Consider the following 14442-nt stretch of genomic DNA (forward strand, 5'->3'; position numbering starts at 1 on the left):
AGACCTAGCCAATACCCCTGGAAAATAGAAGGACATAGCTTGGAACAGGTTAGAACATTTAGATACCTTGGGGTGGTACACCTGGATCACACATTACAAGCAGCCAATCAAACACAATTAAACATTTCTTTTACACAGGCGGAGGTCAGTTAGTACCTGCTGTCTTAAAGCTTTTTGAGGCCAAAACATTGGCACAAATTCTATATGAGGCACAAACAGGAATCTTGCAAAGAAAGATTTGCTAGAAACCATACAAACTAAATTCCTGCGAGCCATCTTAGCTGCACCTGGAACTCCAAATGACCAGTTAAGAATTGAGACAGGCATGCCTCAAATTCAGGTAAGAGCCTGGAAGATGATGATCATTCATTGGCTTAAAATGCATTTCTTTCCAGAGGGACTGTCCCCACTAGTGTTGTCTGACAACTTCCCCTCTCCCTGGAAACAGGCGATTGATCACAAGCTTGGCTCTTATGGGCTCTCACCGGTATTCTTAATGTCTCTAGGTTTTGATCAAGCAAAGCAAGTAGTAATCAACAGAATGAAGGACATGGAGTTCCAAGAAGAACTAAATAGGTTGCCTCTCCACAGTAGGGACCGAATCAAACAGGGTGTGTGGGAATCGGCAAGGTATCTAAATGACCTCATCTTCCCAAAACAACTTTCTTCAGAGCCAGATTTAACATTCTTCCTTCAGCACTCCTCCAGGGCAGGTATAAGAGAACACCAGCAGAACGGTTTGTATATGTGGTAAGGAGAAGTGGAAGATATCTCACAAGTTCTATTACACTGTGTTCTATACAGAACTTGTAGGTCTGCACATATTCTCCCCTTATTAGAGAGATTCCCAGGGAAGGCAGACAATTTTTATCTAGGTTTTCTCCTCCAGGACACAAACCTGGCTACCAAGTATGCAGTGGCAAAGTTCTGGGTTGCTGCAATGTCCACAAGAAAAAAATTGGTTACAGAAGTGTATTTGTCATCTTGTACCAATTATTTGTCATCTTGTACCAATTATTTGGACATATCTCTGACAATTTCTGGACCATTGTATTTACTCCCATACCTATCGGCTTTGCACCCAGGTAAACCAGGGAGTGACCTGAACAAATTGAGAACACGTATGTTATTATCTACTTTTAACGTCAATATGTTTTAATTATATCTTAATGTCAGTACTTTTTAACATATGGTAAAAAGTAATGTGTATTGCTGGTCTTTGAGCGTAATAAAGATTTATACTATACTGGGGCAAAACTTACTTAAGAAATTTGGGGCACAGTTGTGGACATAAGTTGAGGACTACCTGTAATGGGGTAAGTCTTGATTTTAAATGCAAATAACTTACACACATGTTACACATTCACTGGAAGTTGTTACCATTTTGCTACTATCTATCTTGATAGATAAGGACTATAGGACACCAAGATAGCAAATCAAAGCATGCTGAATCAGATGCTGCCTCCCTAGTCATTACACTGGTCCTGCTAGTTTCCTTGCCTTTATTTTGTCATCATAGTTACCAATTGTTTGAAATGGCAGCCCAAATAGTTGTAATTACCATACCAATTGCACTGGAGCTAGAAAACAAAGCACCATGAAGGTGATCCAAACCTCTATTCTTCAAAATATATCATTGCTGGCTTATCTTTCAGGATCTACTTTGCTTGTCAAGCCACTTCCTGCAAGGCTGTCAAAATGCATCCTTAATACCGTCACTCCCATTTCCCATCATTGTTTATAATGAGCAGTGCTAATTAGACCTACCCCTCAGGGCAAGGAATTTCTTTAGATAACTCTGAATTCGTTACACCTCCTGCATGGTAACAAATGAGGAAGTGCTTGGCTTAATTGGGGGCTGTTGCTTTATCTGAACAAGTGAAAAGGCACCTGTCTGTGAGGGAAAGGAACCAAGCAGAGAAATATGATCGCGTATCCGTCCCAACGTAATGGAAAAGAGGCCAGAGGGAGCAGGATGCTCTCTGGGGCAGATGCTAGCCGACTCCTCAGTTACCTGGCCGGCCCTTCTATGTTACCTGGGAGGAGAAAAACCCCGCGACCAAGTCGGCTGAGGACCTCAAAAGGCCCCGCTCCCAAATGACCACCCCTTCGGATCCGCGGAAGTCTGTGACACGCTCTTCCCTACGGAGACGAAGCAGCAGTCCGCAGACCTTTCGCGGTGATGTCCCTCTCCTTAGCCAGTCCCCGCCTGCGGACATGATGTCCCCCCCACCGCCCCGGTCTTTACTCACCTTGATACCGACGGGAGACGGCGTAGCAGGCGGTGAGCAGGAGAACAGCGGCCAGCGCCAGGGCTTTCGCGCTCCTCACGCTGAAGTAGTGGTTGATTTCCCGCTTGCCCAAGCTGTAGGCCAGGGCCGCCATCTTGGCTCCTCCATGACAACAGTGCGCGAAGAAGCGGGCGGGCGGGCGCACACGGGCAGCGCTTGGGCTCCCAGGAGGGAAGGAGAAAAGCAGTTGTTGCTGCTGTTGCTGCAGTCGGCGGAAAGGCGAGAGGAACGGCCCTGCCGCTGAAAGGGCGTCACTACCGCCCGTTTGAGTCGCTCCTGCTCAGCGTCCCACCGCCTCTCTCGGCGGCGCAGACCCCTCCCCTGTTTTCTCCTCCTACTCGTCGCCTTTTCAACTCGGCAGCCAGGGAACTCGTTGCCGCCTCCTGGGGCAAAGACCTCGGGTAGCGGTTCCTCTAACCTTATAACAAATTGAAGATAGGCGGACTTCAATTCCCAGAATTCCCCAGCCAGCTGGCTGGGGAATCTTGGGAATTGAAGTCCATACACTTTCCAAGTTGTCAAAGAGAAATGCTGACCGTCACTGGTCCTCTGTGCTCCTCTCCCTCTACCGAGGAGGATCCGCTGCTGCCGCACCCGCCTCCCGTTCCATCCAACGCGGGGCTCGGTGGGACAGCTGGGAGAGCAGAGAGGGAGCCTTTCCCCCCACTTCAGTCGTCTTTGCCCTCCTTTTATGGCATTCTGGCTCATAGTGAATGAAGATACTGGAGTGGTGTCTAATATTTTCTCCCCACCTGCTTAAACTGCAAGGGCAGACCTTCGCGGGAGAAACACGGGCTAGTTTGACTCAGAAGGAGGCGGTGAGGGAGCAGCTACTCATTAGCCATACCTGATACCCAGGCAAAAAGTATACCCATGAATACTCGCCCTATCTTTATGTAAGGTTAGTTCAAAAGTATCTTGTAAAAGTACCCCTCCCATCTTTTACTCTCCCGAAAACTAGGAAGTGTCCTTTCTTTTTTATAAACGTTTTTTTTAATTTTCAAAACAAAGACAACACATCCTTCTTTACATACTGTAGAAAGTGTATCAGTTGGTTACAAATAGGCTTTCGTGCATCTCGTCAACAAACATAATTCATATTAACTCAAGTACTCAGATATTTATACATATTACCATCATCATATCTCCCTTTTCATTTGACTATAATTGTTTAAACGTCCATCATAAAATATACCAAGATTTAATACATAACCACATACTGGCATTTCATTTACTATTTCTAAAATCCTCCAATAACACTGAATCCTTATGTCCTATTCTAGCTAAACATCCATAATATTTAATAACAAAGTTTTCTAATCCTTCTTTCCAAATCACTGTTTACAATTTACATCCAGTTTCCTTATGTTGTACCCAAACCTATATATACGTTGTTATCATTATCCCTCCTTTATTTAACTATATCCTGTATCATAATATTTTCCCCCTAATATTCAAGACTTAACTGTATCTAACTTAGTTCTTTTTTATTAACCTTTATATATAATCCAAAAGGGTTTCTAATCTTCCTTTCATGGATACCATTCAATATTCATATCCCATTATTGCTTATCATAACACTACACATTGTATACATTATTATCATTATCAATTATTTATTTAACTATATCTATTGTCACTAAATTTCACTAAGTTTAACTAGTTTTAAATTATACTTTTCCATCTATCAACCTGTATCTTTCCAATAGCAAAACAGTCTCATATCTTCTGCCATTTGTGGTGTCAGTCCTCTAATCATTTCCTTAATCAAATTTGTATGGACTCCTCTTAGCAACTCCTTGCTTATAAAACCCCTCATGTAATTTCGCTGCCCGTCTTCTGTTTCCTTAATCAGCTTATCTTTGATTGTCGGTAGTGTTATCAATGATGTTGCTAATAAAATTTCTCTCTTTAAATCCATAAATTCTTTTGTTTTTTCTTTTTCTGTATCTTGCCATCTGGGGTAGATTTCCCCTCCATTTAATTCCTCTTTCAGTATTCCACTCTTTCCATTTTCAGAGGCAAACCAATCACCATAAATATCAGAAAATTTAATTTCTTTATTTTCCTCTTCGATTTTTAGGATTTTAACCGCCACTTTTTCCCTTTGATAAACATCTTCAATTTCTTCATCATATTTTGCTGTTAGATGCACTGTCATCCAACTTCTTCTCTATCCTCTCACGTGTATTTGATAATTTCTGTATTTCTGAGAATATATTTTGCAGACTAAAAACTTCTTTCTGCTGTTGAAATTGTGCCATTATCTCCAGCTAATGAACACTGCTGCTCTAGCTTAGAAGGTGTTAGGGATGTAACCCTAGGCTTGGCTTGGCAATGATTACTTTACTGTTACTTTAAATGATTAAGAAATGTAATTGGTTTGTTACCTCAAGCAGCCATAAGAGGGAGCCAGAATGACTGTTAGCTCTCTCTGTTTTGTTAGACGCTGGTCGGTGTATTTTTTTTTTAACCAAAGTTTTATTGGTTTTCAAATATTTAGGGGAGGGTAAATAGGTATACAGAAAATTTTGGCAGCTTCCATACTGTTGGTAGAGATCCCAGCACGATACTCACATATATAACATTGTACAAACAAAATTATAAAAGAAAACAGTAAATCAAATCTTACACTATATTGTTAGTCTTGTGTTCCTACATATTTCTCTTTGTCATTTTCCAATATATCACTAAATGCTATTGTTCCAGATAATTTTATTTTTGTGATCTGAGCCTTTTCGATATTGCTTCTTCCTCCCTGTCGCCAGAGAGAGCCTCAGTGCTCCCCTCCTTCCCGTCTTGAGTCTTACTATCTTGTGTTTTACTGTCTCTTTCACTACTCCCACTCAATTCCTCTCTGAGAGCGGAAAATTCTTTTGGATAAAGGCCTCCACCTCCTGAACTGTATTAATTCTGATCCTATTTCCCTCCCAGAAAATTAACAGCCCCTCTGGTATCAACCATTTAAACCAAATCCCTTTTTCATACAATTTTTTTGATAGGGAGGAAAATTTCCTCCTTCTATCTCTTATTTTTTTCGGGATCTGTTTGAGAATGGTGATCTCTTCATCTTTATATTTCAGTGGTCCCTCCCTTTGGGTCGCAAGTACCTCATCCCTTGTGGATCTCCTGACAAACTTAACATGTATCTCCCTTGGAACATTGTGTCTTCTAGCATTCGCTGAGTTTATCCTATATACTAGATCCATATCCCACCATAATTGTTTTTTGCCTCTTAAGACAATCTGCTAAAATTGTACTCATAATATCCTTAAGGTTTTCGTTCTCTGCTTCTGGTAAGTTCTGGAATCTAAGAAAAAAGGACATTCTTTCAAATTCTACTTTTGTCTGAAAATTTTCACATCTATGTTTCCCTTATGTATTGTTTTCACTTCTTCCCCCAGCCCCGCCATTCCATCCTCTAACACCAACATTCGCTGTGTATTTCCAGCTATATGTTCTTTAACCACTGTGAGTTCTTCTTTGACCTCAGCCCTCATTTCGTTCTGTCCCTTCATAAGTTCTTTAAACATTTCTGTAACAGATAGTTCCTTTGGGTCCTCTCCAGCCACTCCTTTCTGCAACATTGAAGAAATCTTAGACTGTTGCATCGTAGGTCTTGGGGCAGCAGATGAGGGGGCTGAGTGTGCCTTGCCGGTCGGGGGTTTCCTTACAGCCATTTGCTTAAATTCAGAGATGCAGGACTTTACCAAGAAAGGTGATGTCAGAGGGTTTCACAACTACGCTGGTCTCCAAAGGAAAACAATAGCAAAGGCACCCAATTTACAGTTCCAAGAGTAAAATACACCAAGATGAAAGAGAAAGAGAGGTCAGCCAAATATCAGAAGATCCATACACAGGAGGAGGTCCCAGTTTCCCTTTGGGAGAGTAAACAAACAATCCACTTTTCTTTATTCTCTCTCTGGGAGTAGCTTCAAAGGACAGACTTCATTTGCATAGAGACAAAGAAAGAGGGGCGAGCGCCATCTTGGCCCTCCCTTTCGCAGGGAAAGAAGTCGCAGAAAGTTTTTTTTAATTTTAGAGCAACAGTTCAGAGTCGTTTCCCGCAATTGTGAAAGTCATTTTCAATTAAAGGTCCAAAATGACAAATCAATCTTTTATCCACTCTCTTCCAGAGGGTCCATTTTCAAAGCCGCTTAGTCCACTCTAATCTCCCTTCAAGAACAGAAACACAAAAAACTCACAAAGTGACTATTGCTTTTCTGCTAAGTCCTCCAAGAGCGCCGGTCAGGATCCCCACTTTCAGTCTCCAGCTGCACTTCTCCGACTTTTCTTTTAGCCTCTGGAGCCATCTGACAAGAGGGCGAACAGCGCAATGCTGTCTCTCGCCCCCCCTCCGCTCCCCAGCTCCTAGGCGAAGCCGAAAAGCACCCCAGCTGGCTGCCACCACATGCGAGGTGCCTCGGCTGGCCTCCCTTCGGCAGGAGCCCCTTACAAGGCCTCCTGTGTCCCTTAAGGACCCACCAGGGAGACGAGCGGCAGACAAACACGTCCGTTGTCGTCCGATCCCGGAAGTGACATCCGCTGGTCGGTGTATTTTTGAGGTATTGTGGTTTGCTACTGTTTAGCTATACTTTGTGTGTTAGACCGAATATTTTGACAACTGAATTACTGAACCATGTATGACTTGGATTGTTAACCGGACTCTGAATACTTCTATATTTCTACATAGTAAACTACTATATTTTTATACTATTCAGTGTCTCTGTATGCTGGTTTGTGCGTGTTATTCCATATCACTCTCATTATGCTTCTCTGCATACTCGCTCTCCTAACAGGGAGCTTAATTACTTAACACTGGTTATGGGCCCAGAGTGTACCAGACATAGTTAAAAAGAGAGTTGGTGTTGATACGCAATACCGTATACAGATAGCTGTTTAGTTTGTAAGTGTTTACTATTATGGAGAAAATGGCACACGCACCATCAGCAAATTTATCACTGATAACCCGGTTGGATGGAACAAACTATGTTTCTTGGTCAATGAAGTGCAGCTTACTCCTGCGTACTGAAAGATTGTGGGATGCTGTACAGAATCCACCGGATGTGACTTCTTGGGATCCAGATGACGAGGATGATGCCAAGAAGATAGCACAGTTTAAAAGATGCAATGAACAAGCATTGTGTATAATTGGTCTAACGTTGACTGACCAACAGTTAGTTCATATTCCTGGGGAGAATTCTGCAGCAAGATGTTGGGAGAATTTGAAGAAGATATATGTATGTGATACTGTAGGTGCACGTATACATCTTACCCGCAAACTGTTTAGGGCACATCTTCTGAAAGGTGGAGATATATCAGCTCATTTAAACTTTATGAAAGGAGTTTTCCAAGAGCTATATGAAAAGGAACTTATTTTCTCAGAGTTACATCAAATTTACATCATTCTGTCATCACTGGATGAGAGTTATGATGATTTTGTATCGTCCCTCGAGGTCCTAACCCAAAATGAACTGACATTGACTGACATAACTGCATGCCTGTTGGAAGAGTCCAGGAGAAGGTTGGAAAGAGGGCAACTGAGAGAGAAACCACCACAACATGAAGAGTCACCTTCAAATGCCTATACTGTTAGAAAATGTTTTTCTTGTGAGGCTAAGGGGCATATAGCTAGATTCTGTAAAAATGCTAAACGACAGAATACTAGAAAGGCTAAGAAAAATGATAATGTCAATTTAGGTATGTCTACTTTGTCTATCTCTAGAAATGCAACAATAAGCCACGATTCATGGGTTGTTGATAGTGGAGCATCACGGTGCATTACTAGAAATAAGAATTGTTTTATAAAAATGTCTGCCAGCAAGCAACATGTATCTTTGGCAAATGGATGGAAGGTGAAAGCATCTGGTGAAGGTATGGCAAGGTGTTCATTTGTAAATGAGCATTTATTCATGTTGTATATACCTAAACTGAAATTTAATTTGTTATTAGTAAGAGCTCTAGTTAAGATTGGCTAGGTAGTAACCTTTAGGGGAGATAAATGTATAATAGAAAAAGAAGGTAATAGGATTACTGCAAAATTAACAAATGGGTTTATATATTATAATTGATGACCATACCGCTAATTCAGTGTATGACAATGTGAAGCCACATGATGAATGCATACATCTGCTACATAGGCGTAAGGGGCACATTAATTTCAAAACACTGCAACAAACTGTAAAGTTGTCAGAGGGAGTGAAATTAAAACCTTGCAGTAAGTATTTAAATTGTAATGTATGTAGTAAGGAAAAGAGCAGGATTACTCCAGCAAACAGATATAATGGGTTTAAAATGAAGGAACTTTTAGAAGTTGTTTTTGCTGATCTTATTGGACCTATAAAACCCAGTTTGGGAGGTGCCTGTTATGTTTTGAGTATTATGGATCATTACTCAAGATATGGTTTCTGCTACTTAATGAAAGACAAGACAGAAACATTTCAACAATTTTTTAATTGGCTAACATTTGCTGAAAGAAAGATAAAAGCCAAGGTTATTACTATAGTTACTGATAATGGGACGGAGTTTACAAATTATAAGTTTCAAACTATGTTAAAAACAGTCAGGCTACGAGTGGAATCAATGCATAGTGAAGGAATTAGCAAGGATAGGGTTTAAAGCTGGTTTAGCTGATCCTTGTTTATTTAAGCTAGAAAGTGATGGATGGTTTCATTGTTGTTATTGTTTACAGACAATATAGCATTGATTACTAAAACAGAGCAGAAGGCCATTGAAATTATTAAACTATTAAAAAAGAGGTTTAAAATAAACATCTTAGTGAAATAAAGAAATATCTTGGATTGAAGATAGATAAGATTAGGAGAGGATATAAAATATCACAGGCTGATAAGATCAATCAGTTACTGAGGAATTACAAGATGGAACTGTGTAAAACTGCTAAAACTCCTAGGAATTTAGCAATGATGATAACAAAAGCCCAATGTTTGATAGGAATATTTATCAGTCCCTAATTGGCAGTTTATCTTATCTTAGTAATTGGTCTAGACCAGATATTTCATATAGCATTAATCAATTAGCAAGGTTTAATGCCGAACTGAACGGCATTGGCAAGCAGCAAAACATGTATTAAGGTATCTGAAACAGACAATACACTATACATTAGACTTATAGCCTAAGGATGAGCTGATATTAACCGCATACGCTGATGCAAGTTTTGCAACTGAAGTTTCCACACGTAAATCTACATCAGGTATTGCGATATTCTTAGGAAAGGCATTGGTTGGATGGCGGTCTATTTGTCAAAAACATATATGTTTGTCTACAATGGGGCCAAATTTTCATGTTTATCTTTGTTATGTACCGATTTAATTTGTTACAAGCAACTACTGATAGATATGGGAATTAATGTTCGTGAGCCTATTGTTGTATACGAGGACAACCAAGCAGCGATCCAGATGGCAACAAATATTGCTGTAAAGACAAGATCAAAGCATACTGACTTGAGATATATGAATGTACGGCAAAGTGTTAGTTGTAAAATGATTACACTAGAATATTGTATGTCTGAAGAGAATGTTGCTGATCATTTTACCAAAGCACAAGGTACAGTCAGACATAAACAATGTTGTGATGTTTATGGATTAAGAATGTGAAGTTATGTGTAAATACATTGACAACCCAAGAGGGGAGAATGTTAGGGATGTAACCCTAGGCTTGGCTTGGCAATGTATATAAGCTATTATTACTTTACTGTTACTTTAAATGATTAAGAAATGTAATTGGTTTGTTACCTCAAGCAGCCATAAGAGGGAGCCAGAATGACTGTTAGCTCTCTCTGTTTTGTTAGACGCTGGTCAGTGTATTTTTGAGGTATTGTGGTTTGCTACTGTTTAGCTATATTTTGTGTGTTAGACTGAATATTTTGATAACTGAATTACTGAACCGTGTATGACTTGGACTGTTAACCGGACTCTGAATACTTCTATATTTCTACATAGTAAACTACTATATATTTATACTATTCAGTGTCTCTGTATGCTGGTTTGTGCGTGTTATTCCATATCACTCTCATTATGCTTCTCTGCATACTCGCTCTCCTAACGGGGAGCTTAATTACTTAACACAAGGTTTTAACAAGATTAAACATAGATTCACAATAACATTTCATTTTCACTTTTCTCTGGTTAAAAATATACTTCAAAGGAACATCTGTATGCTTTTCTTCTTATCACTCTCTATAAACAAGCATTGAGACCTTGAAGTGCCAAGCCAGGATAATCAGTGAAAAAAAATGTTTCGTTTCCAATACACAAACCTCCAGCCTCCGAGTAGCAGTGTTATTGTTGCAATGTTGCAATTTTCTTCATTTCTTTTTGTATCTTTTTTGCATTTCAAGTTAAAAAAAGTCCGATTCTTAAATGAGCTAGAAAAATACCCACAGTAATGAAAGAGGAGAATTTTAGTCCATTGGTTACAAAGAATAGTAAAAGAAAAAAATAGAAGAAGAAAACTTAATTCATTTGTTTTAAAAGGCTTGCAGAAATTCCATCCGTGAAGATAGCATTTAAAAAGTAAGATAACCCACTGTCCAAAACCATTCCAAATTTAATTCCGCCGCTTATTCTGTTTTCCAATTTAAATTAATTTTAAGTTTTTTATAGACAGTCACTTTTAAAATGGTAAAAATTCCTCACTAGCTGGAAACACTTTCTCTTTCTGTATCCTTCCGTTTTGGAGCCCCCCCCCCCGACTTCATCAGCCTAATGGCTGGATTTTTTGTCACCAGCTTGAAGAACTTCTCTTGGATCAATCAGGGACTTTGCGATGTCCCTGAGATCAAAAGACATATTCTTCCTGTTCACCATCTCTGCAGAACGGTTTAGGTCCGTTTGGACCACCCAGCGGCAAAAGTATCGACTGCAATCTCAGAACATTGAGATCTCACGTCGTCTCATCGTAACATCGGCTCCTCTCTAAGGAAGGGTCCTTTCTGAGACCCTTTCTGTATCCGTCCTCCTCCCTTGGATTCAAATTTCGTTTTTCAGACCATCCTCTAGGTTGCGGCTCTTCTTGTCTCCCAAAGTTATTCCTACACAATTAAACTGATTTGAAAGTTACGAAAGGAAAGGGAATAATTAAACCACCACAGGGGGGTCGTGTGCAGGCGTGCCGCACCCATAATGCAATGCGTGACCCCCCAGTGTGCATGCGTGCACTACAGGCGCGACCCCCCCATTTTTGCATGCTTTTTTTGCCCTCCCCAGCTCCAGAGGCTTTATAGGAGCATGGGGAGGGTGAAAACAGCTTCTCCCCCAGAAGCCCTCCGGGGGCTTCAGGGATCTTCGGGGGGCTTCCCTGAAGCCTCTGAAGCAGTCAAAATGACCCTCCGAGCAAACCGGAAGTCATTTCCTGTTTGCTCGGAGGGTCGTTTTAAGCGCCCCGAAGGCTTCAGGGACCTTCAAGAGGCTTTCCTGAAGACTTCGGAGCGCTCAAAACAACCCTCCGAGCAAACTGGAAGTCCGTTCCCAAACTTCCAGTTTGCCCATAGGGCCGTTTTTTTGCGCTCCGGAGCCTTCAGGGAAGCTCATGAAGCCTCCGGAGGGTCTCCGGGGGGCGGGGGGAGACTCTTTTCACCCTCCCCAGGCTCCTATAAAGCCTCTGGAGCCTGGGGAGGGCGAAAAATGGCTTTTAAAAAGGGTGAGCTCAGCTGGCCAGAGCGCGCATGCGCGCTGGCCAACTGACATGACAGCGCCTCACGTGCCCTGACAAATGGCTCCGCATGCCACCTGTGGCACACGTACCATAGGTTTGCCATCACTGCCATAGAGCTACGTACATCTCTACTAAGGAATATGTTAGATTGGGTAATGTATAGGCACACACAGGCTTAACGGTAACAACAGCTCTTTATTGAGTACAACAAGTGAGAACAATCCAGCGAAGGTTGAATCTGACAGCAGCCCTTTTATAGGGAGCTGTCAGACCCTTCGACCAATAGGATTAAACCTCTGTTCCTGCCAAAACAGAGGACCTTGGTGGAAACCACTGTAGCTAGAGCAAATATCTAACACCCCTCCCCTCTTGGATGGAACAATCCTACTAGTTACATAGCCACACAGATGGGGCTGTTGGGTAGCTCTGCCTGACCTCCGCAGTTCAGTAAGAGGGGTTTCCTTGGACAGGTCAGACGAATCTGTTTGCTCCACAGATCCGCTTGGTGGAAGCTTCTGGAATCTTTCACAGGCCGCGGCTGGAGCTTCTTGAGCCGGTTCACTCGGAGCTCGCTGCAGGCCTGCAACAAAACCAGATAAGTGTCCCAGTACCCTCGGGCTTGATCTGGCCATGGAAGGAGTGAGTGAGTGCTCTGTTTGGATAGGGCTTTGGCTAACTTGTGCAGGCGTTACTTCTGGTTGTCTAAGAGTGGAGTTGGAGAGGTGGCTACGGAGTTGGTCAATATGCCTTCTCCAATTCCTACCGTCCTTGAGCTCCAGGAGGTAAGAGCGAGGGCCGGTGTGCCTATCACTGTGGCAGGAATCCACAGAGTTCCCCTGGCATAGTTGTGGGAGGGTATCGAATCCTCTACGCTAAAAGTCCAAATCTTGCTTGTGGAGTCTGGGGGCGATGAGGCAGAATAATTGGGGTGTAGCTGGTCTAAGTGGGCCTTAGCCGGCGACCCATGAGAAGCTTGGAGGAGCTTCTCCCTGTAGTGGCACTGGGTGTGATGTGCTGAATTAGCAAATAGTGGTCAACCCGTGTTTGCCAATCTCCCGGGCCCATCCTAGAGAGGGCCTCTTTTGCAGATCTCACCATTCTCTCCGCCTGACCATTGGAGGCCGGATAGAATGGTGCGACCAGGCCATGCCAGATTCCCTCAGCTGCTAGGAAAGTCTCAAATTGCATGGCCGTGAATTGGGGCCCGTTGTCAAAGACCAAGACGTTGGGCAGGCCATGCGTGGAGAAAAGTCTCTGTAGCACCTTGATGACCACTTCTGCCGTAGTGGAGGTCATCAGGACTACCTCTAACCATTTCGAGTAGGCATCCACAACTATGAGAAATGTCTGGCAATAAACTGGGCCAGCAAAGTCAATGTGCACCCTAGACCATGGTGCTTAAGATTGCTCCCATCCCTTAGCTGGACTCCTGGCATGGTGTGCAGGTAGCTACCCATTCTTCGATCTCCCTGTCCATGTTAGGCCACCACACGTAACTCCTAGCCAAAGACTTCATCCTGACAATGCCAGGATGCCCTGCATGTAAAGCCTCTAATACTGCAATGCGCAGTTTGGGTGAAACAACAACCCGGTCCCCGCACAGTAGACAGCCATTTACAACCGATAACTCATCGTGTTTGGCAAAATACATTTTGAAATCAGCCCCAACAGGCCCCTTGGGCCACCACCTCCACACCCAGTTTAAAATTTGCTTGATGGTGGAGTCCTTTGCAGAGTGACGGGCAACATCACTGGATGAGAAGGCCCAGTCTCCAGGCAGTCAATGAGGAGGACTGGCGTCTCGGGGGTAAGGTCAGCGAGAAGTTCAAGCAGCAGGCAGCGGCTGAGAGCGTCAGCATGCCCCAAAGTTGAGCCTGGTCAGTGGATGATACTGTAGGAGTAGGCAGCTAGGAAGATGGTCCATCTGGTCATGCGGGGTGATAATAACACTGGGATAGGTCGGTCCCCAGCTAGTAAACCCAACAACAGCTTGTGGTCCTGTTGTGGCCCAGCAGGCGCCGTTGCCGCTGCCACCAGACTCCGAGAGTGAGGGTCCCTATGAGTCGGCTCCAGAGGAGGTGGGGGACCCTGGACAGGGTTCCGACGCTGAGCAGGGATCGGAGAGTCTGGTCGGCCACCAGGAGGCGCCTGAGGCATGGAGCAGCGGTGAGAGCCAGAGGAGGGGGGCTCCCGATGCCATGCCTTGGAGCAGCGGGGAGGAGTCACGAGACAGTGAGTCAGAACTGAGCAGGGAGTTCCTGGACGCTCGTTACCGCCGCGCCTATAGACGCAAGGAGCGTGGGTGTAATTATCAGCGATAAGAGCTCTCAGTTGCTGATCAGGAGGCTCCTCTCCAGGTTATGAAAAGGGTTGACTGTGCATACGCCCTTTGCAGCAGTCAACAGATGACTTATGCCAGAAGTTCTAGTCTGGAATTCTAGCAAGCTGGATAGCTGCTTTCGTGTTTTGTTTTTGTGAG

At 43.0% G+C, this 14442-nt stretch overlaps 1 protein-coding gene across 3 annotated transcripts in view; it reads right to left on the reverse strand.

Annotated features, from left to right (window-relative positions):
- Nucleotides 1–2777, reverse strand: part of CASD1 (CAS1 domain containing 1) — a gene marked incomplete at its 3' end in the record, with an annotated part of 45310 nt that extends 42533 nt beyond the window's left edge. The window contains exon 1 of one of the 3 annotated variants that reach the window (XM_081971658.1): nucleotides 2253–2769. In XM_081971658.1, the coding sequence (XP_081827784.1) occupies nucleotides 2253–2385 (133 nt within the window). In that variant the 5' untranslated portion in view covers nucleotides 2386–2769. Of the gene's footprint in view, nucleotides 1–2252 lie in introns of all 3 variants that reach the window. The other 2 variants (XM_081971660.1, XM_081971659.1) reach the window with 2 other exon arrangements.
- Between the last annotated feature and the right edge of the window lie 11665 nt (nucleotides 2778–14442).

The sequence above is a fragment of the Natrix helvetica genome (genome assembly GCF_964273705.1).
Source record: "Natrix helvetica genome assembly, chromosome: Z".
NCBI lineage: Eukaryota > Metazoa > Chordata > Lepidosauria > Squamata > Natricidae > Natrix > Natrix helvetica.